The sequence below is a fragment of the Balaenoptera borealis genome, assembly GCF_965194805.1.
Source record: "Balaenoptera borealis genome assembly, chromosome: 11".
NCBI lineage: Eukaryota > Metazoa > Chordata > Mammalia > Artiodactyla > Balaenopteridae > Balaenoptera > Balaenoptera borealis.
Genome location: NC_138868.1, coordinates 41659810 through 41684472, shown reverse-complemented (window position 1 = coordinate 41684472; position 24663 = coordinate 41659810). Strand labels below are relative to the sequence as shown.

Here is a 24663-nt window from a genome sequence, read left to right as displayed (position 1 = left end):
CTAATATTTAATATTTAGGCTATTTCTATTTTCCTCTTATTGTAAAGATAATCTGCTACTCTGTCAGACTTCATTGCCTGATTTGTCTGGTCATCTGCCCTCAAAACATCTTACTATCTGTAAGATGGACATAATGAGAAATAAGAGGATTAAGGTAAGTGAACGCAAGAAACAGTGATGAACATATAGTAGGTGTTTAGTAAACACCAGATGGCTTGGAATTGAAACCTTTGGAAATTGTGGAGTGTTACTAGCCTTCATGGCACTGTTCCCTGACTGCAGGCTGCACCTGATGCAGGTGGACTCGGTCCAGCGCTGGATGGAGGACCTGAAGCTCATGACGGAGTGTGAGTGCATGTGTGTCCTGCAGGCGAAGCCCATCAGCCTGGAGGAGGATGCACAGGGCGACCTCATCCTGGCAGGCGGTTCTGGCCCCGGAGACCCCCTGCAGCTGCTGCTCAAGCGGGGCTGGGTCATCAGCACTGAGCTGCGTAGGATCGGGCAGAAGCTGGCCCAGGACCGCTGGGCGCGCGTCCATAGCATGAGCGTGCGACTGACCTGCCACGCCCGCTCCATGGTCAGCGAGTACAGCGCTGCCAGCAGGAGCTCCTCGCAGGAGATGGGCCAGGTGGGTTGCCTGGCATGGGCGTGGGTGGGCACTCAGAATGGGGTTGCCTTTTAGAAGAGTGGGTCTGAATTGTGTAGAGTCCTAACTCTTCCTGCCTCTGGGACCTCTCTCCACTTCCAATGAAGCAGGGAAGACAGTAAGGACCTTTACTGAGTATCTGCTCTGTTCTAGGAATTGTGCTAGATGTTTTTACCTACATCTCATTTACCTTGAACAACCTCTGAGGCCAACATAACCACTGAGAGACACCGTGCGATGGTTAAATACACCCCTGCCTGCTCAAGTGTCAGCTCTGTCTGCTGTGTGACCTTGGCAAGTTACTTAACTTCTCTGTGCCCCAGTTCCATCAACCTAATGAGTATAATAATAGCATTTATTTCGTAGATCTGTTGTGAGGACTGAGTCCTAATTAAATTAAATTAATTAAAAATATTAGCTAGTGTTGTTGTCCTCACTTTATAGATGAGGAAACAGAAACTCAGAAAGCCCAAGTAACTTGCCCAAAGTTATGCAGTGAATGGTATAAGCCGCATTCAGCCTAAGGCTTTGTAATTCCAAAGCCCATGGTTTTGAATCTCCTTCAAGTCCAAAGCAAACCACTGAAAATCCCCCTTTATTTCTCTTTCTTCTGGCATCCCTTTGCACCTTAGTGCTCTACCCTTTTCCTTGCTCCACTTTGCAGACAGGAAACTTCTATTCATTCTTTAAAACCCAGCTCAAATGCCCCTTCCTCTCCGAAGCTTCCCAGATCCCCCAGCATAACTAATTGCTCAGTTTTCTTTTTTTGAGCCCCCAAAGCAACTGAGGATGATCTCTTTTGCCATCCATATCACACTGTGTTATAGTTTATGTGCTTGTTTTCCAAATTGGCTGATTTGATTCTTCATCTTTATGCCCCAGAGGGCCCAGCTCAGCAGTTGGTCCTCGACCAATGCTTACTGAATTGAATAAAATTGATCTATTTTTCTGCAGATTGAAAAGCTGCTAATGGAGAAGTGCTCAGAGCTGTCAGCGGTCACAGAGAGGTAAATCTGGCCTCTGGGTGAATCTAGACAGGGTCTGCCAGCCCGTCCTCAGGCAGGGGAAGGGGCTGGCATCTTCTCCCACAGGGACAGTGGGAGTGGGGAGGCCTGGTGGTGGTCTGGGAGTTTCCTTTTGCTGACTGTCATCAGCAACCTTAAAAGACTCCCTTGGGATTTTCTGCTCCACTTTCAGGCCTGGGAGAATGTAAAAGGCAGAGGAGAGGCCTGGGCATAGGAAGAAAGAGGATTCTTGAGGGTTGGTAACAAGGAAAAAGTTTCCCACAGCTTTGGGAAGCCCCTTGATCTCCAAAGTCAAGGCAAGGTGAAAGCAGACACACCTTTATACTCACATACACATTGACAAGGATTTCACAGACATGCACAGATATATAAACATACACTCACGAAATCGCAGAAATACACTCACACCCTCTTCTCCGTATCTCACATACATAAACACACATACGTCTACACTCAGAAACGTACACACACTCAGCCTTGTCTGTATGCACACCTGGGTGTGTGTTGACACTCTCCCTCACCCCTTCCAGCCCCCAGGCCCTAGAAGAAAAACCTGGAACTTGACACTCCTAGGACTGCCATGGGGTCTTTGGCCTGCCATTGTGAAACATTCTCAGGTCATAGGGGTGGATTTGATCTTGATCTTCCTGTGTGAGGAGAAAATCCTCAAGGCTCCCATCTGCACGCTTTAGGCAGCTATTTCTTAAAGGGTCACAGGCATTGCCATATACCTTTAGAGTGAGCACGGCGTACCTGGCACACCAGCAGCCCTCCTCTACGACTCCCATCCACCATCCCTAGACCCTGGCCTCAATGATGGCAGATTCTCCCAGGGAGAAGCCCAGAGGTATGGATTTGGCTGCTTTCTGATGGCCTTTCTTCCTGGCAACATGGACTGTTAGCTCCTCTTTCAGGCCAGCACTTCTTTGAACACTAGGAAGCCAGGGGACGAGCCAGCCTTGGAATATTCCATCTCTGACTCCCCAGGAGCTGATGTCATCTTCCCAGGCCACTTGCATCACCACCAGGCCTGTTGCAGGCCCGGATCTGTCCCCTAAAATGGCTCTGGGCTGAGTGCCTGCCCCTTACAGTGGCCCACCCAGGGTTTCTTTCTCCAGGTGCCTCCAGGTTGAGAATGAGCACATCCTGAAGTCGATGAAGGCCTGTGTGAGTGAGACCCTGAGCACGCTGGGCCAGCACTTTGGCCAGCTGCTGGAGCTGGCCCTGACCCGGGAGGTGCAGGTCAGTGTGCGCTGGACAGGGGAGGTGGGCAGAGGGACTGGGCCTGGCTCGGGGAAGCACTAAAGTGGGCTTTCTTGGGGGACATCCTCCTCAGACCACCAAAGCGAACTCCAACACCTGAGAGACAGGGCTGTCAGAGCTGAGCGGAGCCTTCCGGACCATCTAGCCCAATTCTGCATTTTCCAGATGTGAAAACTAGAGCCCAGAGAGGGCAGGTACTGACCTAAGGTCACACAGCAAGGCAGTGGCAGAGCCCAGCATCTCCCAATTGCACTTTCAGTGCTGCTACCACCACCTTAAATCTTCTCTGTTGAGTTATTGTTCACAGTGCACACAATAGATCCTTATATTCCTGAAAGACTTAGGGCACCTGCTGGGAACAAGTCAATTCTGGATATCCTGGCAATAGAGAAGAATCTAGAAAAGTCAGCTAGTCCAGCCCCTGCCTCTAGGGAAGGTGGTGCTTGATTTCAGAAAGAACGAGGGCTTTGGAACCTGACAGCTCTACTTTCAAATTGTGGTTTATCATGGGACCTTGGTCAAATTCCTTAATCCATAGCCTCATTTTCCTCATATATAAAGTGAAAACCTTCCCCAGAAGAGAAGTGAGAGGACTAAGCAAACAACGTATGAAAAGTGCTTAGCACATAGTATGGGTTAAATACATATTATTTCCTTCTCTTGCCTTTTCCTATTTTTAAAAGCCTCCCAGAAAAGCTGATTCCATATGGTTTTCATTAGGAAAGGTATTTGCATGTTATTTATAGTTACAGAAATATTGTGTTACATATTTGCCATTCTTTTCCCACCACCAAATAAAAGCTTTCCACAAATAACAAATCCCTTCCCACATCGGCCTCTCTCCAAACTTGGCCTTTCTACCTATCCCAGAGTTTCCTTTCTCTCTTTCCTATGTGTCTGGCTCGTCTTGTACACAGCACAGGCCCTTCTGACCTGGCTCACTTGCTGGTCGGGGCAGCTGGCCCTGTGCAGCCTCACCCTCCCAACCCAGAAGGGTCTGCGGAGTTCACTCTCCCTGCCCCGAGAGTCTGGGACAAGGGAAGGGAAGGGCCAGGGCTGGGGCCCCGGAGCTGACACGATGAACAAATGTTGACAGTCACGCGTACCGGCAGGTGGTGGTTCAAGCTAGGGCCAGTGTCCCAAATGGAACCATCAAGTCCCAGAGGGACCCAGTGGAAGATGGGGCTGAAGTGGGTGAAGAAATTGAAGGAGTGATGAGTGAGGGTATTGAGGTTAGTGGTGGGGAGGAGAGGAGCCTGGAGGAATTTTTGAGCAGGAGCACAGGTGCCCGCTGATACTTTTTAGGCCATTTTGGTGCCCTCTGGCCTGGCAGTACCAGCTTCACTTAAAAGGGCTTAAAAGAGTGCTGTTGGATTGTAAATGGAAGCCAGCTGGGTTTGGAAGTAGTCCTTTGCTCTTTCTACCAGGAGCAAAGCGTAGCTTGTCTTTTTGATGCTCCCCGTCACAGAATCCTGGGAAAAGCTCCTTGGGCTGTCAGGAGCCTACTTGGGCTTTGTCGACTGTGTATCTGATTTCCTGGGGCACTGGGTCCATTCTGTTTTTTCCTCATCCCGACCTTGTTTGGGGTGGAATTCCTGAGCTGGTGCTTCTACTTCCCTGGCTAAATCCTGCCCCATTTCCAGTCTGGCCACCTGCGTCATTGATGCTCAGCTTGGGAGCTGTTGGATCAGCTGCTTCTCTCTTAGAATTGAGTCCCCCATTGGTCCCCCTCCCCCGGTGGGGGAGGCAGTGTCTGTCCTCCATTCCTCTGCGTATTTGTTAGTTTCTTGACAACCCCTCTTCCCTCCCACATGCCCAGTGGCGTCCTCTAAGCCCTCCTTTGGGCTGAGCTTGCTGTGCTCTTAATATTTCTTGGCTGATCTTTAGCATCCTTTTACATTAGAACGTTTCCATACAAAACAGTGGTGACATAAAGAGCTACACTAGCTGAAGGCAGGGTAATCTGTTCAGTGTTGTGAGCACGTGTTTCCTAAACAGGTAACTCAAATCCTCTTCTCTAGGATGTTAGCAATTATACAAGGATCCTACACTTGGGGTATCTTGACATAAGTGAAATTAAGCTTATTTTTTTTTGCATCAGCATTTCTCTTATGATGTGTTATTGTGTGTTACAAGTCTTCTAAAAGGCCCTCACACATTCATAGTATTTCTTGTCTGCCCTATAGTTTCCATAAACAGGGATTTTGCTTTTTTTTGTCCATGAATATATATCTAGTGACTAGAACAGTACCTGGCGTACAGCAGGCATCCAATAAAGATTTATCAATGAATGAATGTTAAGCAGTGTGTTCCAAACTTACCTAGTCACAGATCTTTTTTATTCTTAAAACACCCATTCATTTATTCTGGGATGCTGGTGTTTCAGGAAATGCAAGTTGGGAAATGCCTTTTTTGCACTAGGGAGCCATGTAGGCTCTTGAGCAGAGGAACAGCACTCTTTCCATCCCCCCTCCACGCCCACCACAAAAACACAGTACATGGTGGAATGGTGCTTACAAGAAGGGCAGTGATAATATAGCGCTACTCTGCACTGGTCTGCTCCATCCTGCGATGTTATGTCCAGCTCCAGACCCCAGATGTGTTATTGAGACAATGATTGTGCTCAGAGGAGCTTCCTAGGAGGATGGGGAAGGGCCGAAGATTAAGGTACGTGGGGAATAGTTGGAGGAGCAGGGATGTTTAATCTAAGAGTGGAAACTCTGCTACCTCCTAAGGGAAGAAGGACCTTGGGCCAGTGAAGTGAATCTATAGGACATTCCATGGAAAAAGGGGTTGGCAAGGCAATAGGGCTGCCCCGCAGTAAAAGGGGCTGCCTTAGGGACTCCCCATCACTGAGGTGGGAAAGTCACGCCTGGGAGGACATCGCCAGTAGATGGAGGTTGGACTGAGTGACTTGCAAGGTTTCTTCCAATCGTGATAGTATGTAATTCTATGAATGTGAGCCTTGTGGGGTAGTGGATGGAGCATGGCATTTGGAGGCATATCAGGGTTCAAATCCTGAATGTGCTACTCACTGCATCTACAAACTTGGGCAAGTTACTTAATGTCCTCAGTTTCCTCACCTCTGCCGTGGGTTGTTGTTAGCATTAAATAAGACAACGCAGGAGTAATTGGCACGCTTCTGATTGCGTCAGTGGCTTTATTCACTACAGACCTGAGCTACCTTAAGAGAAGCTAACAACAAGCTTTGCTAAAAAGAGCCTCCTAATCACCTAATTACTAATTATTTATTGAGATAATTTAACTACTTGGTGGGCTTGGAAATTTAAGGCTTAACCGTTAGGAGCCACCAATGGGAAATTAATGAACATTAAGGATTAAACTTTCTCGGATTAAAGGATTAGCCATGTGGGAGGTAAGAGGAAAAAACTTGATTTAGGAAAGATGATTTACTTGAAGACGACTTCTAGGGGACTCTCTATTGAATAAATCAACTCTCACCTGTACCTCTGAATCCTCGACTCCGCTTCATGTGGATAGATTGTATATGCATTCATCCTTTCATTCCATCAATCAATATTTATTTTAGTTTAAAATATCACCTTTATTCTAATAAAACTGGTTAGGGACTGTATCTCTGGCTCTCTGGCTGAGTGAACTTGTTAAAACTTCATCTCACCCCTAAATTTCCCCTCCCTGTCCCAGACAGAGCTGGTCAACCTCAGGCCTCACCTGAGGCATAGGCACCTATCCTGTGACAGAGGTCAGACCAGAGGGACACGTCCTAAGAGGAAAGAGGCAGGCGCTAAGCTAAACATACTCGGTTCCTTCTTCCAGACTCACTATCTCATCCTTACCCTCTCGGCAGGGTGACGTGGAGGGGTGGGGACTGAGGCCAGCAGAGGTGGTGCGGCTGAACTCTCTCCCTAGTGGAGCAGGAAGAGTGGGGACCAAGTATTACCCCTTCGTGTTCACAGTTCTTGTCCTATTATCTTATTGGCCTCATCTATCTGGCTGTGGTCAGGCAGGGGTGTGGCTGGGCCCTTTGGAGGAGGAGGTCAGTTGCCTGTGAGGCAGACTTTTCACACCTTCAGGAAGCCATCCCCCCAAATAACAAACTCTACTCCTTTGTGGATCCTTCTGGAATCCCAGTGGGCAATTTAGACTTTGCTCCCAGAAGGCTTGGAAATGACTCAAAATATTACATTCATTAAATTGACTCTAAGGAGATTTTGTAACTAAAGCTCAAAATTTGCTTTCCTGTTCTTTTTCTCATACTCAGATTTTGCTCAGCTATGTTATCCAGTATAGGTAATCAGAGGCTGCAATGTGATTAAACAGCAAGATAAAGATGATCCAAACATACTTGCCAGGATGAGAAATATAAAGATGTTCAAAATTTTTAAATGGTCTTCTATCTCATTTTAAAGTTCCCTGGGAGAAAATAAAGTGAAAGAAAATCAAAACAAAAAAACCCCAAATCTGAATCCCTTTACTCTTAGGAATAACTCAAAGCCCCCGATTCTTAGGTTAATAGAATTCTCTTTAATTTTCTTACTCTGCTCATCTTAGCCAGGAGGGTCTCATCCCAGTGTGTGTGTGTGTGGATTCATGTTTCTTTGGGCAGCTGCAGCCCAGGCTGTCCCTCCAGCAATGGGAGGGATTTCTTCAGGGCTTCTCAATTTGTACTGGTCTTTCCCCACGATACTTGAAAGGGTCCAAAGAGTTAGTACCTTGGATACACAGTATTATCACAGCACTACTGCTACACTCACAGGAAGTTAAAACAGGCCAATCCTCAATCCTTAGGGCAGGAATTCCAGTCAACATGTCTTCCTAAGACTCTGTCTTTAGGGTTGCTGAAGACCTTAACAGACACTCATCTGCAGTTGAGAGAAAGAGGGTGGGTGACAGATACTGTCTGGGTTGCATCTGCAACAGGATGTCAGTTTATTTCAGTTGTCCACAGTCCACAAGGATTTGTGAACATACATTCACCGGGGAAAGCATCCACCACAGGTTAGATGTGGTACGATGGTTACCATATATGGGAGAAAAATGTCTCCTTTTTCATAGAAGGGCATGTGATACGTTTCTTCTTCCCAAAAAGCCAGGCATTTGTAATTCCTTCACAAGGACTTGGTTTGATTTGCATTCTTTGCCATCCAGCATTTTCAACTTTCTTAATTTCAAGCTCCCCTCCAAACTTTGCATTTCTGCCGCCCCAGGCTACACTGATTTCGGCTGCTTGAAGTGACTTGGGCCAGTGGTCTACTGCTTCAGATGCATTGCATTCTCTGGGTTCCAAAAGATTTCCTAGGAGAAATGCAAGCACGTATACTTTTAAGGAAATCAATTTCCAGATCTTCAGTTTTCATTTGTTTTCTTTCCTAGAAACAATCCTCCTAATAATACACAGTTTTTACTAGCCCTTCTATTATTTTCCAAAAGAATGGCATATTCCTCACCCATCCCAAATCTTATAGTGCATTGCCCTTTTTTGCAAAAAGCTTGGAGTGCAAATGCGGAGATAAAACAAAAAATAAGCCTACATTCATGAACCATAAACCTTTAGGCCTCCGTGTATTTCCATGTTTTTAATATTTCTGTTGAGAAAAGCATTAGAAATTGTATATTTTGTCCAGTGTGCAGATTTTCTGAATCTAAAAATGTGGTAGAATGGTAGTGTGTGTGTGTGTCTGTGTGTGTGTGTGTTGGAGGGTTGGTTGTGAAAGTTTCCAATTTATCTTATCCCTTCTATTTCCATTTATTCTCAAATCGTGCATAGCTCTTGAGGGACATTCTCCTTAGACAAAGCAAAGAGAGCACAGGTGGGACAAATCAAACACTCAAAATGGCTTTTGGGGAGCACTTTTTAAATGCAAGCAATTCCTTTCAGCTGTATCTTATGCTCAACTCTAAGTGATGTCTAAAGGTTAATGATAATGATTCTTTTAAATGTAACTGGAATATTTTTGAGAAAGACCACATTTTTCAAGATAGACTGGGTAAAAGTCACAGATACAAGTTTTGCATGATTTTTCTTTTCAGATTTGATGCACATTATTTAAGGCAGCAGTTAAAGACTATTTTGTCACAACATTTTATGAAATATTTACACTAATTTCTACTTTCTGTTAGCAAAAGACATAATTAATTGCTGGCAGCTGGACTAATTAGATTTAAACATAAATACTTTTCTCCTTTAAATACGTAGTGAAGTTTGAGCATAAGAGCTGCAAAAGGACTTCCCTGGTGGTGCAGTGGTTAAGAATCCGCCTGCCAATGCAGGGGACATGGGTTTGATCACTGGTCCGGGAAGATGCCACATGCCGTGGAGCAACTAAGCCCGTGCACCACAACTACTGAGCCTGTGTGCCACAACTACTGAGCCCGTGTGCCACAACTACTGAAGCCTGCGTGCCTAGAGCCTGTGTTCCAAAATAAGAGAGGCCACCACAATAAGAAGCCCGTGCACAGCAGTGGAGTAGCCCCCACTCGCCGCAGCTAGAGAAAGCCTGCGCACAGCAACGAAGACCCAATGCAGCCAAACATAAATAAATAAATAAATACATAAATAAATTTTTTAAAATGGTCCACATCAAAAAAATACCTTAAAAAAAAAAAGAGCTACAAAAAACAGTCGAATGATTTCAGATATTTTTATTCTCAGACCTTATTTAATTATTTCCTGAAATAAACACCAAAGTTCAATACATATACACATCTATTTACTGAAGGAATGCAGTGGCTTTTATCATATTCCCAGATTTATAATTACTTTATGATGTTAGCTATATATTACTTTGCATTATGAAAAGTTTAATAAATTGTTTTATCTTGGCTTTGGAATATACACAAGTAAATCAAATTTTAAGTCTGTATTATTTTAATATTGACAGTTTTTAGCATTTCTCCTTACAGAATGATTTCCAAAATTATTTGTCAGCATTTTTTAGCATTTCTTGGAATACATATTAAAATTTTTTTAATTAAAAATGAAGTCAGGTCTATATTGAGAAAAAGCTAAGTTGACTTGGCTGATTGGCTTGGCTTGAAGAATAGTCTTTGCCAATTAGGTCATAGGGTGGATATTTTCCATAAATTAAATAAATTAATTAGCTTCTTAAATTTTTCATAAATTAAATAGCTTCAAGTTTTTTTATTTGAAACACACAAAAATATTTTATTAATATTGTATTGTTAATGAAATTAATAATATTTTGATTTTCTTAATCCTTTCTGAATAATTTGGATAATCCAAGGTGCTCTAAGTGAAAGAGTAGTGGGTATAATTAAGAGTTACTTAATATGTCTTGGTAAAGTACTTCTGGAATTCTTCTCAGAAATTGAGATAAGTGAATGAATGACTAATGATTGGGTGACAAATGTTTTGCAAGTCAAATGGTTTCCAATTCTTTGCTTCTACCAATTTGTAGGCATTATCAGCTGGCAGACCATTAAAAATAGTGTTTGATGATAGATCACTATGTGATTACATAGCTCAGAATGTGCTCAAAGGGTGAGCAACTTGGCTATATATACTCTTCCCATTCCTCTTTTCACGGGATTTATGGGAACAAGATTTTTCAGGATTTACATCTAAAAATATAGCATTAAGCCAATATTCAATCATGGATAAATGAATTAGAAAACCAGAAAAGTTTACAAAGCCTCATTCATCTCATTAGGAGATATATTTATGATAAAAGTTTAATTTTTATGATTTATAATTATCAAAATTTATCATCTATGTTGTATTGACCAATTGTACTGATGATAATTGTAACACTAATTCGAGCAAGAAGAGATTATTTTTAAACACTTAGAGCCTTATAGTCACAGGAAATAAAAGAAAATTTCAAATTTCAATGATAAGCATGATTAAGTGTGATCAGTAAAATACTTTGAAACTTAAATGTATTACATTAAGATAAAATTCTGAGGGAGAATGGAAATGGGAATGTAAGTTTAAAGATGAAAAGAAAAGATGCAAAATGTTCAAATGTTAAAGAGATTGTTCATGTAATTTTAAATGGATGATGATGGTATCAAGTTGTTTTGGTATTTAGATTTCATGGGATACATCTAAAAGAGTGATGTAATCATTTTATTTTAGTCAATATTTATAGTCTGCTGGAAATTACATCCTTTCCAACTTTGTTCTTTAAACTTATGATGCAAAATTTTACCTGTCAAATTAAAAATGTGCAAGGGGTCATATATTTTAAAAAATTCTTTTAGGGTTAAATGAGAAAAAAAAATTGACATAGGATACACAGGCACTCTAGTTCTATAATATGGCTGTTGTCTCTGCCTCTCGCTGAGGATTGCTTAGGCCTTAAGACCCTGTCTTCTAGGATGGGTTTTCTCGTTATGCTCCTGAAGTCTGTTGCCTTATGCACCTACTGAGAACCCGTCCCTCTGCCATGTGCTTCTCAGAACACCGTCTTCCCATACCCTTTGAATATTTCAGTCTTGAATAACATTTTTCTGCTACATCTTTTTTTTTTTTCCCCCAGTAATGAATTATGTCTGCAGTTTTCTTTCTCCTCTGTTAATCCCCCACTCCCTTCAGGGAGACTCAGCTGAATTTCTCACCTTTTGCCCTGCTTCTCACGTGGGTCTCTTTCCTTATCTAACTTACAGAATGAGCGCTATTTACTCATCTGAGCAGCATTCGCACTTTGACTCCTCTTTCCTTTCTGATACATTCTTTTGTTTTCTAAAAGTAATCTTTTAGATTTTAGGATTTCCCTTATTGGAAGAAATAAAATCAGTTAAGGTCTGGATCTGCCCTAAACCTTTAGTTCTAAGTGATCTTATCCATTTTTGCCTCTCTAAATTGGATATTCCCACCCAGGAGATATTTTCCCATCAGACCAGTAGCTAATCCAAGCCTGGATTCAGTTATTATTTTGTCTGTCTCCTCTTTATTATGTCTAGTCTTTCTGAGCCTTTCTCCAAGTCCTAATTCATGCATTTCTCCAAAACGTTCTCTTGGGACACAGGCGATACTATATCCTTATGTTAAAACCTTTTCGCTTGAAATTTATCTAGTGATCCTTTGAATATTTCATGCTGATCTCTGTAATTTTGTCCTGTATCTAGAACTCTATTAGCACAACAAACAACCGTAAAACAATTTTGAATATTATATCTCACAATGTTAAGGGTAGAGAATTTCAGCAGGGCTTGGCTGAGTAATTCTTCTGCTCCATGTGGCATCAGCAGAGGTCACTTGGAGGTATTCAGCTGGCAGATGGTTTAGAGAGTCTTAGAAAGCTTCATCACATGTACGGTGCTTTGGAGGGGATGGCTGGAAAGTTGGTCTCAGTTGAGAGTAATTGATCAGGGGTCCTACACATGGCACACGGCATCTCCAGCATGACAGTCTCAGAGTTATCAAACTTCTTATTTGGTAGCTTAGGACTCTGAAAAGAATGTTCCAAGAAGCCTGGGTGGCAACTTCAAGGTTTCTTATGACCTAGCCTTGGAAGTCCTGAAACGTTACTTCTACCGAGTGCTGGCTTCTGTTGGTCAAGGAAGTCACTGAGGCCAGCCCAGATTCAAAAGAGGGGGAATTAGAACCCACCTCTCTATGAGAGGAGTAGCGAAGAATCTGTGGCCATCTTTAATCGACCCATGTATATGTAATCCCTTTGCATGGCTGGGCTGCCCTAACTATATCTAACTATGGAGTCTCTATCTGAAGCTTTAGAAAGAGGCTTCACAGTATTTTCCTGCCTCCTTCTGAGGAACTTATTCCAGGCTGATGTTTGAGAGTTTACCCCTGCTGATAAATTTCACTGGGCTGCAGTCACTCTTTCTGATGGAGAAACAAAAATATAGCCCCCTTTTCAAATTCTTTATTTAGAGTAGTTAGATTGTGTGCATCTCCTTAACCCTTATTTTTTTTTTCTTTTTTTAAATCCCTTTCTCCTGTTCTTCAAGATCTTATTTTTTTTGTTTCATATCTGCCTGGTCTGTCATAAAAAAATTCTGTCATTCAGTTTCATCCCTCTATCTTCCTTTATTTTGTTTCCATTCTTTCACCACTCTTCTCATGATAGAGGGTGAAGCATAGTTTTGAAAATTCACCAATTCCTCCTCGATTACCTGAAAAAACTTGATTTTAGAGACTGTGTTCATTTGAAACTAATACCAAGATAGGATTTGATAAGAAACGTCTATGAAGGATAAAGGGAAGGAAGCAAAAAAAAAAAAAAAAAAAAAAAAAAAAAGGGAAGGAAGCAGGAGAAGGCAGTAGGAAAACCATGTTGCAGGGCTGACAACTGAGAAGGAAAAGGGGGGGGATGACTTGAGTAGGAAGAGATGGAATTTTCAAGCCAAAGTCACCTGTGAGAGGAGTCCCCTGCCTGCAGTCACGGACTCACAGCAGTGCCCCTGCTGTGCTAAGTCACAGCTGGGAGTAGCTCAGGGGAAGTGTGGCCTCGGTAGGAACCTGGTGGTGGATCCAGGTGGGGCTTTCAGTCAGCTCTGCCCCCTGCAGCAGAAGCTCTGGCTGCCACAGGGTAGAACATTGTAGATGCTAATGGAAGCCAGGGTGGAGAACTGTGCTCCAGTGTGGTGAGAGCTGCTCATGAGGCTGGACTTCCTCCTTGTCTTGAGACTTCATCTCCACTAGTCCCTGGGAGGTCCTGCCGGCACTGAGGGACATGGATTCACTGACTTTGGCAAATAGGGAGTCAGATTCACAGGGGTTAATGTCTAACTCCACCATGTAATGTATGTGTAACCTTGGTCAGATTTCTGTGTCTCAGTTTTCTCAACTCGGAAGGAAATCTTGAACAAAACTTTTGAGAGCCCTTCTAGCTCTGACGCCTTCCAGCTCTGACGCATTGTGATACTTAGAGCCTTGATGATTTCCGTGGTGCCTTTGATCTCTTATATTTCCAAAGTTATCCTTGTGAAAAGGATGCTTACAACTTTTCATTGTCAGAGAGCTGACTCACTGAGACAAATCTGAAGTGTAATTATGGTATATGTGAGTATAGACGTTAACAAGAAATTATCCTCAGACATAAATGGTCTAATAGCAGCAAATGATTGCAAAAGACAGTGGGTTTGAATAGTTTAACATAATGCTAATTTACTTCAAGTGGAAACACTAATCAGGAACATTAGGTAATTATCATTTAGGTACAGGACCCAAGTATATGAAATCTGCATTTTCATGTTAGCACTGACATCACTTATATAACTGCTTACAGCAAAGATAGGGAATGATTCTAAGAAGTACATTCATTATACAGATTTGCAGTGACAAATCTTGGTTATTAATTTTACTTTTTGTTAAATATCTTACAAGTGGCATCTATCCAATCTTAGGAAATAATTTTTATATTTAATATAGTTGGATTAATTACACACAATCTTAGACTGCTATATGTAGAAGATTGGCATATTGCTATGTGTGAAGAATTCTGAGTTTGAATAAAGAAGAAAAATGGAAGAGCTATTTACCGTGAGCCTCAAACCCCTTTAATTTAAAACATTTTACAAATGGGGAAACTGAGGCCTAGGGAGTTTATCTCACTTGCCCAAGATCTCAAGATAAAAACTGCTAAGAATTTTATTTTGCTTCTGTGTGCCAGATACCTTTAGAAGTTCTTTATATATATTAGCAACTTTAAAAGATGGGTACAACAACCATAAGAGATAGACACTGTTATTTCTGCCATCTTACAGATGAAGAAACTGAGGTGCAGAAGGGCTGAGTTACTTGCTCTAGGGAGCTTAGAAGTGGCAGAGCCAGAATTTGAACCCAGGCAGTTTGGCTCTGGAGTCCATACTTTTAACCATATACATACTTCCTCATCAATATAGTGTGTTAAAAAAGGCAGGCTGGCACTGGAACTCAGATCTCCTAGTTTCCTTGTGTCTTTTCCATAACACCAGTATGAATTTGAAACAAATCCATTTTAATATTTTAAAATAAACACGGCAACTGAAATTGCACAAGTGGCTTCCCAGAGGTCCTACTTTCTCGCACGAGGCCCCCAAAGGCAAGTCTCTCCAGTCTCCATCTCCACACCTCCCAGGAGAAACTCAAGCAATGAACATTAATTAGCAGGTAGGAGTCATCTATAATTGATGAATCACAACCTTCAAAACAAATGGCTGATTATGAAGTGGTTTCAAGTTATGTGAAAAGCTTTTTCCCAGAAATAAGCTAAACTCTTCTAGGAATAATCTTCATATCCCATTTGTTGATGAATTTTCCATTTGCTCTTCTTCCTGAGCCTCCCAGGGTCCTGTGCTTGGTCATTCCCGGCCCTCTCACCACCAGCCTTAGATCCTTCAGCCGTAATTAGTGGCATTCCTCACTGAGCTACCCACTCTTTGACAGGATTCTGGGTTGCTGTGTTGGCCTGGCTGTCCACCTAAGGCAAATGTCCTCTGAGCAGGAAGATACTGCAGAGTAGAATGTTTCTCTTGACTCATCTCCTGAACCCATCACCCAGCTAGACTTTGCCATTAGCTAACGGCCATCCAAAATGAGCAAATTCTTTGGTTATATCTGTAGCAACTCATTGGTTTTCAACTTGATGGTTTGTTTATTTCACCGATGGTTTCTGTTCTCATCAGGAGGCAGTAGAATAGCAAAAAGGTGCTTGCTGAGCCCATCAGTGATGAGAGCTGATTTTCTGATTGACTAGAGCAGGGCGCATTGGTTGTCCATGCCCCAGGGGTATGAAATTATCCCATATTTCTGAAATGTAGCTCAGACCTCATCCTGACTCATGTCTTTCCCTAAGTTACCCCATCATGGGGTAGTGGAGATGGGGCAGGGTTACAGACTTCAGGACACTCTTGAGTATTCCATTAAGGAAGATGAGCAGAAAGTAGATGAGTGAGTAACCATCAGACTTTGCTCTCTTTTCTTAGGCACTGGTGAGAAAAATCGATGCCTCGGACAATATCTACACCACAGAATCCACCACAGGGAACCTGTTCAGCCTGACCCAGGAGGGGGCTCCCTTGTGCCGCATCATAGCCAAGGTGAGCTTCATGGATGGGGGCCAAGGTGATGGGCCTGGGGAGAGTGTGAGGAAGCTAGTTTGGCGGGGACAGCTGGCTTAGGAAGCCTGTCCTGGCTCTAGCATTTGCTTGTTATGTGATCTTGGAAGAGTTACCTCCCCTCTCTGGGCCTTGGTGTCTCCATCTTTAATAGTGGCTAACTCCTCTGATTTCATTTCCCACTTGAGACAAGAAGATGGTGCCCCTGGAGCCTCTATCATCTTTCTTCACGTGGTGGCTGTTATAAATATCAACCCTCCTCCCTCATCTTCACATATCCCACCAAACCCAAACTAAACATATCTTCCAACTTAGGTTCTTGGCTGGATCTTAAAAACGCCTGCTGTCACTGCACTATGACATGAAGGAAAGACAAAATTGAGGGCAGTGGTTTTCATTAACAACATGGGAGTTGTAATTCATTAGCTTCATGGTCAGTTTGCCCCTGCACTCCTTCTAAGTGTTGGATCCAAACATTTAGAACAAATATAGGCAATTGGTAGCTCCCTACGGGGCTTGCTAAGGCCTTCTGTTTTATTTTTGCCTCTTTTTTTTTTTTAAACTTGAGAAATGACATTACCATTGGGGATAGAATAATGATCTAACTGGAATCAAAGTTATATCCTTCAATAGACTTAAGATGCCAGTCACAAGAAGATGCTCCAGCTCTGTGGTTCCCAGTCCTAACTCTGCATCACAGTCCCTCAGGGAGTTTTTGGAAAACACAACATAAATGGTTTGCCGCCCTCCAAGATTTACCGAGGTCCTGGGGTAAGACCTGGGAATCCACATTTTAATAAGCTCTACAGGGGATTCTGAGGCATGGCCACTCTCAGAATCACTGATCTAAGCCTTTAAGGAAATCTGGAAGAGCAGGGTAAATGCTTGTCAACTCTGGTCACGGGAGAAGTAAATTGTATGCAACAGCAATAGCTAACGTTTGAGGGTGCTCCCCACTGTGCTTAATGCCTCACAAACGTTATTTCTTTTAAATCATAAAATCATCCTAACAAGCAGTTAGCATGTTTTTCCCATCTATAGTTGAGGAAGTGGTTTGAGAGGCTTACTCAAGGTCACACAACTGTTAAAGAGTGGAGTCAGAATTAGAACCCAAGTCTCTTTAATTCAGAGTTCATGATCCTAAAGCCCACAGTGGTGACTTCTGGTTCAATCCTTGACCCTTCAGCTTCTTGGGCCAAAGTGTGACTCAGAAGTTCTCAATCCTGTAGGCATATTAGCATCACTAGGGAGCTTTAAAAATCTCCACTAGTAAGTGGCCAAGGTGAATTTGAACCTGGCTGTTTGACAGCAAAGGCTATGCTCTTGTTTGCTGTCCTGATCTGCCTCTCAGCAGCCCGGCTCCCTCCTCTTCCTCCTGTCTGCCTTTTCCTCCCCATCCTCCCTCGCCCTCCTCCCCTCTCCACAACCTTTATTAATAATCTACTGCATCCTTTCTATATGTCAAACACTGCACTAAGCTTTCCCTTCATCATCTCATCTGATCTTCCCGATAATCTAATGAAGTGTTATAATAATTCCCATTTTTAAGATAAGGGAACAGAGGCTCAGAGAGAAGTTCATGCACATTAAATGCAGATGGGATTTTAACTAGATCTGTTGACTCCAGAATTTTAATCTCAACCTTCTTCTGTCTCCAGTCCTTGGGGGAGAGTAGACGGAGGGTTGATGCAGAGAGATGATTCCATGATGACTCCCATCTTCCCAGCCTGGAAGATGGCGAGACTAGGTCCTCCAGCAAAATCAATGTTTGGGTTTCCAGTCCTGACAGTGACAAAGGCGCTGGGAGTTCCTGGTATGCCCTGAACAGCATCCTCACCTCCGATGCTCAGGAAATATGCCCAATATGGTGACAGATGTGGGGCAGCTTCCCCCAGTGGCCTTCCTCACTCACCTCCTTGGAGCCTGGTGTGGTGTGTCCTTGGGTCCTTCATCCATCTGAGCTACCCCCATGAGATGATTTGGGCAACCTGTCTGAGGTCTATCCTCTCAACCCCTTGGGTTCCTCTGGCCGCCAGGAAATAAACCCAGTCCTCCCTATGACGGTGGTGGCAAATAATCCCATCCCTTCCTGAGTGCAGAGCACAGAAAACTCCCCTGTGCGTTGTTGAAATTACCCGCTCCTTGCCACTCCAGCTCCTCTATTATCCTCCCCCCACCACCAGCCTACACACCCTGCAAGTGGCCTCCTCCAGCTTTATGACAGCTTACCCTGAGCCTGTCTGAGTAATGCATACCATTATACAGCTGGGCTCTGAGCCCAGAGCTTTCTATAAAATTAAACAAGCTCCAGCCAAAAGTGTGATTCTGCAAGCTCAGGAGGCTCCTGGTCCCACTCTAAGCTGAGTGCTTCTTTTCGGTCCTCGATGGGGGCTTCACATTCCGTCTCACTTTCTATCTCCTCTCCCTCCCACATATTCCAGCCTTTGGGGCACCTTTCATGAGGGTATGAGACACCCTTCTAACCAGGATGCCTTCTGTGACCTGATCCCAACCTGGCTGTCCAGGTCCACCCTCACTGGGTGCTCGGCCCTTTCACAACATTAACTCACTGCTCCTTCAACAGCTGAGTCATGTAGCTGTCACAACCCCATTGTTTTTTTTTTGTTTGTTTGTTTTTATTTTTATTTTTTTTTAATTTTTTTTAACATCTTTATTGAAGTATAATTGCTTCACAATGGTGTGTTAGTTTCTGCTTTAAAACAAAGTGAATCAGTTATACATATACATATGTTCCCATATCTCTTCCCTCTTGCATCTCCCTCCTTCCCACCCTCCCTATCCCACCCCTCTAGGTGGAACGACCCCATTGTTAACCAAAGATTGCCAGCAGCAGAGCCAGGATTTGAACCAGAATCCCCTCAGTCTGGGTTCAGGATTCCCCCCTTCTTCTCCTAGTAGCTAAAAATGCTAAGAAGACCATTTTTCACAGGCTTGGGAAAGGATGTAATGAGAATCCAGTGCAAATGGATGCAGAGGCTTAAATATAGTTATGCTAGACTTGGCGTCTCCTGAGCCAAAGGAAGGCTGCCACACTGATCCTGGCTCTCTGCCTCCCATTCTTTGGCATCGTTTCTTCATTGTCTGCTCCAGACGTAAATATCTATCTATCTATCATTGTACATATATAAATAAGATTTGTACTATATATGATTAAATACACACACATATAAACATGCATACATATATAAACATATAAATATTTACATCTGGCGGGAGGTCATTAATAGCCAACAAGGCTGGCCAGGGAGACTTTAGGACTCCTGTTCTTTCTTCTTACTTTAAAGAGTAATTTGATCTTATGTCAGTGACTCTCTGGGTAAGGTCTTTATGTGGAACCCTTATCGGATGTCCCAGGAACCGTGGGAAAGTAGGCAGGCAGGGATAAAGGACTGTGGAGAAAGAATTCAGAGGGGTAAGTGTCTTGTCCCCATACCAGAGCATATTTTTTATTGGAGTAATGATGTGCATTTAAAATCACATCATTTTAAGTGACCCTTTGACCCTTCTATAACTGTCCCCCTTCAGATTATGTCAGGAGTTCCTACTCTGTGCTCTTTTAACCCTGCAACCCCTCCCCATTTCAATGCACAGCTACCCAGATTTCTTCCTGCTTTTAACGTTGTCTGCCAGACAAGGAGCTCAGCATGGACGGGGACTGAGGCAGTGCCCAGCAGAGGGTCTGGCATATAATAAACCATTAATATTTTTGTGCTGCCTGAACAAATTTACTGGTCCTAAGATATGACCCTTTCCCACCAAATAAACTACCCTGAAAGGAAGGAGGAATATTATAACATGTCAGAAATTCTGAACTCCCCCAGAATTGGATACTTTCATCTTGGTCCCTGCAGTGATGGGTAGCCAAACTCTTAGACTGCACAGGGCCTGGGGCTTGTCATTGTGGGGTGCGGGGAATGGGAGATCTGGGGTGACATTTCAGCGAGGCTGTGCTGGGCCGTAGTGGTCATTGCTGCTTCTTCTGGTTGCTCATACATGATCCTTTCAGTCATTCACTGCTGCGTCCCTGGGGACACAGAACAGAGCCTGTTTTGTGCATAGTACATTTTTTGTTGAGAGAGTTCTGAAAAATCTGATTGGGGATGGTAATTTTGCTGAACCCACCTCCTTCTTCCTGTAACATCTTTCTCAGTTTGGGGAACCGAGGGCAGTGGGCATAGTTAGAGCCAGGAGTGGTGCGGTTAAAGGCAAGTGCCCCTCAGGACCAAGTTCAGACCACTTGCTCATGCATTCTTTCCTGCTGCCACTCCTAGGCACCCCTCCAGCCCTCAGGGAAGGGGAGAGGGAGGAAACAGGGCAAAGCCAGTTGTGGGATAGCCAGCTTCCCCTGCTTTGGACGTGGATGCCCACGGTGGGGTTGCCACCAGTTTGCTGGACGTGTGGTGAGTCGCCTTTGTGATCTGTTGGTCTCTCTCACTTTGCTCTGGGAGCCAAGGCGGCTTCAGTGATTTTTCTACAGAATAAAGATGTCCAGTTAGGCTGAGCGCCTCACTCCCAGACTCTTCTCAGAAATCCTCTCAGACTTCTCCTGGGAGGTCGCCACAAGGTCTCAGAAAGGAAAAGTGCAGGTTCACATTCAAGAGCTCGGCTGATCAATCCTAAAGGTTTTTTCTCTTTTCCTTTTACAAATTGGAGTGAAGGAGTGAAAACAAGACCAGTGTGGATTTGGGGTGATTATTTCACCCATCTGGACTTTAGTTTTTCCCATCCCCCAAATGGAAATGAATTATAGTACTGATGTAAATAAAGCTCCTTTTTGTGTGCCTGCCATGGTGGTGGGAGCATCTGAGAAGTAACAGGGGGTCACTGACATAGTGAGAACCAGCACGAGGCATCTAGGTTTCGGTTCCCTCCATCTGCCTCAGACTTGTTTCTAGAACCTGTTTCTGACAACTCCAGGTTTATTCCATGGCGGCTGCTGAGGGGGGTTGCCAGGAGTCTGGGAGCAGTGTTAACTGGGGTTGAGCCTGGCCCCAGCACATGTGCCTGCCCTGGCCCCTCACCTCCAGTTTAGATTACCAAGAATGACATTATTTCTGGAGCTGGCATTTCACTGTAACATGTGTGGGAGATTGGGAGTGTGTGTGTGTGTGTGTGTGTGTGTGTGTGTGTATAGAAACCAGAGGGGAGGAAACATTCTTTTTTACTACTACCTTCCTGGGTTCTCTGGCTGGAGCCCTGGAAATTGGGCTGACAAAAGCCAGATTAACAATAGAAAAAAAAAAAACAAGTTTATTAGCACTTGCACTGTACTTATGCATGGGAACGGTCAGAGGTGAGTAACTCAAAGGGTTGGTTAGAACTTGGGCTTAACGTAGCATCTTAGCAAAGGAACAGTACATTTTTAGAGAAGTGGTAAGACAGAGGAAGAGAACCTTGACTCTCTAGGGGTGGCAAATTGTGGGAAGACACATATATGGGAAACTAATAGTAGATAAAGACTGAAGTCTGCTATGTGGATTCCTCTGGTGCCGAATCCAGGCTGATGAGGGTCTAATATTGTCTCCAGCGATTAACTCTTGTTCTTCCTAGTAGAGAGGGGAAAGGGTATAATCTTTTTAAATTTATGTCCTGCTTTTAGTCAAATAGGGAGAGGACAGAGATCTTTTTTTGTATCTGCTTCTTCTTAATTGCCTTCAAATCAAAATAATCCTTACACTAAAGCAGCATATTTTGGGGTGGCTATTGTGCCACCCTACAGACCCCAAAACACACCTGCTGAGTGAGGGGTATCAGTAATTCTTGAGTCAGCCCCTGGAGAGCTCACACGGTGAGTTCACGTGACATTTTCCTTTTCTTGGCAGGAGGGTGGGGTCGTGGCGCTCTTCAAGGTCTGCCGGCAGGACAGTTTCCGGTGCTTGTACCCCCAGGCGCTCCGCACGCTGGCCTCCATCTGCTGCGTGGAGGAGGGGGTCCACCAGCTGGAGAAGGTAAGGGCGCAGCTGGCTGGCTGGGCGGGGCCTGAGGTCCCTGAGCGGGTGGGTGAATGGGGAGCGCGACCTCCTGGTGGACGTCCGGCAAGAGCAAGTCTCCCGAGTCCCTCCTGTTCCCAGGCATCTGGGATCTTGACTGTGGTTGATGAAGACATGAAGGGGGCCAAGACTGAGCAGCTCAGCGGGAAAGGCAGGGCCCAGAGGGACACTCAGCGCTTCCTGGGTGGAGTGGCCAACAGAGCCTGGTTGGTGGGGCGGGGTGGGAGGTGGGGGGGGGGGAACACAGCAGGAGGCAGGCAAGTCAGGTGGGGAGGGGTGTCGAGGTTAAGGGCGGTTGGTCCTTCTCTCGTGGCAGGACCCCAGCAGAAGGAAGAGGATCCAGCTCCTCCGGGGACAGGATAGGCATGAGCAGGGTGGGCATGGGTGCCTGGGCAAGCAGGTGGGCTCCACCCAAAGACGGCTTGGGTAAGGGAAAGGGAAACTGGAGTCCAAGCGCATGATGGGTCAACACCACTGGGGGTGGCCACGATTGGAGAGAAGGTGGTGACTTGACAGTCCCAGGTGCCTAGCTCCAGGCCAACCTAGGGCAACGTGACCGATTCCAGCTACCACCTCCCAATTACCCCAGGTTGTAGGGCTGAGGCTGCTTCAACACTGGTGCCTGAGTGGGTCTGAGCCTGCAGATGGGTCCTCAGGGATGTTAGCAGGAGGGTTGGGAGGCTAGTGCTGACACTTGGGGATTTCTCAACCACATTTCAAGGAAAGATGCTGAATTTTTTTTATGGAAGAGAGATAGAAAGGCCTGGTATGACCTGGTGACAATTGTGGTGCCTGCAGGGTGAGGGGTAGGTACCTTGAGTCTGTTCTCGTGACTGGTCTAAAAGGGGATGGGACAAGCAAACTGCTCCCCTTCCTGTGCACCCGTGTCCCACAGTCTGGCCCTGGCTGCCCAGAAAACGTCCACCCTACCCTCAGCTTCTTTACTTTGGTCTGGACTCCTAGACAGATGGTCGTTTTACATTCTACCTTGCCTCTTTCTAAATCTGCTCGGGTTATGGGACAGAGTCACAGGATCACAGGCTCTGAGGTGCTTTTAGCTGAGGATGGAGGGTGCATGGGAAATCTGCTCAGTTTACAGATGAGAAGGCTATGGCTCAGAATGGGGAAGTAATTTGTCTGAGGTCACACAGCAAAGTGGTGAAGGAGCTAGTGCCAGCCCTCTGGACAGAGTGCCCCCTTCCCATGGGGTCAGAAGCCTTTGTATGTGTGTGCTTGCTTAGGCGGTAAAATGGAGGAGAGAGGCAGTGGCGAGACAGACAGACTCCATGAAGTAAATGCATTGAGCATTTGCAGCTTCATGTGCTGAATAATCCTCTCTTCTCCCATAAAATCTTCTTCCTTAGACAGTGGGAAATGGCCATACGCGTTTGTTTCTCATCTTCTTTCATGCTGGTTGGCAGGAAGAAGGGGAGGAAAAGGCAGAAGGGACTAGAATCGCCAGTTCTCCAAAAGCTGTGCATTTCTTGGCTTTAGAGAGTTTGCAGAGCCGCAGGAAAACCTCAATCCAGGGAAGGAAAACAGCAGGGCTTTTTTTGCTCAGAGTGAAAACCTGTGCAGCAGGGAAGGCTGTGGAGGCAATTTCTCCCGCGGGGCTCCAAAGCCAGAGGGCGCCAATGCATTTTCCCAGGCCAGATGGGCCACCGGCCTGGGAGCCAGCCCCTACCCACTAAGCAAGAGGACGGGGGACACTCGGCGCCTGAGGGCTTACTAAGTGCCCCATGCTGAGCTAGCCCTTTACACGCATTCCCTTCATTAACCCACCAGAACCTCGTGAGGTGAGCATTATTCATATCTCCACCTTGAAGACGAGGAATTGAGTCTCAGCCAGTGTAAGTGACTCACCTAAAATCACAGAGTAAGTTTTGGAGCCAGGATTTGGACCCCGTCTGCTTGTCTAATGCCCAGTCGACCTCACTGACTCACTGGTTTAATGGATAATCTCAGACTGCCAAAAAATATCTCTGTAGCTAAACCTGGACCACCTTGCTGTTTCTGGCCAAAGTCCTAATTCTCTCACCCCCAACTCGTACAGGAGAAGGTCACCGTCTCTGGGCTTTCCCCTCCTCCAGGTCAGATTACTTTCCATACACAGATACTTCTGAAATAACTCTGTGCCCAGCAGTGAGCAGGAGGGAGTCTTGTCAGAAAGGAGCCCCCGTGTGGTCGGAAACAACTACTACAGCTCTGCAGTCACAGAGCTTGCCAAGTGTCTTCACAGGCAGCCTGATTCCATTTGATATCTGCCTTGAGTATACAAGCATCCCCATTATACAGACAAAGAAACCGAGGCCCAGAGATGTGAAGTGACGTCTGCACAGAATCACACAGCTCGTAATTCATTCATTCAGCAAACATTTATCGACTGTCTGCTCTTTGCCAGGCATTGTTTTATGTGCTGGAAGTACAGCAGTGAACAAAACAGGCAAAACCCCTGGTCCTCTTAGAGCTTACGTTTTAGTTCAGGGGGTGGCAAGTTACAGCCTGTGGGCCGAAGTCATACTGCTGTCTTGTTTTTGGCACGTACAGCCCATGAATTAAGATTTTTATTTTCATTTTTAAATGGCTGTAAAAATATCAGAAGAAGAAGAACATTTTGTGTCACATGAAAATTATGTGAAATTCAAAGTTTTGATCCATAAAGTTTTAATGGATCACTGCCAGGCTCCTTTGTTTAGGTGTTCTCTCTGTCTGC

At 44.7% G+C, this 24663-nt stretch overlaps 1 protein-coding gene and 1 long non-coding RNA gene across 6 annotated transcripts in view; both read left to right on the top strand.

Annotated features, from left to right (window-relative positions):
- The window catches only part of LOC309605651, a 923254-nt gene that overhangs the window by 381419 nt on the left and 517172 nt on the right, over nt 1-24663 (top strand). The window lies entirely within an intron of this gene.
- INSC (INSC spindle orientation adaptor protein) overlaps nt 1-24663 on the top strand; it is a 128339-nt gene that overhangs the window by 64403 nt on the left and 39273 nt on the right. For all 5 annotated transcript variants that reach the window (XM_082341550.1, XM_082341548.1, XM_082341549.1 and 2 more), the window contains 5 exons: nt 283-628; nt 1601-1653; nt 2790-2913; nt 15808-15921; nt 21783-21908. In XM_082341550.1, the coding sequence (XP_082197676.1) occupies nt 283-628; nt 1601-1653; nt 2790-2913; nt 15808-15921; nt 21783-21908 (763 nt within the window). The remainder of the gene's footprint in view (nt 1-282; nt 629-1600; nt 1654-2789; nt 2914-15807; nt 15922-21782; nt 21909-24663) is intronic.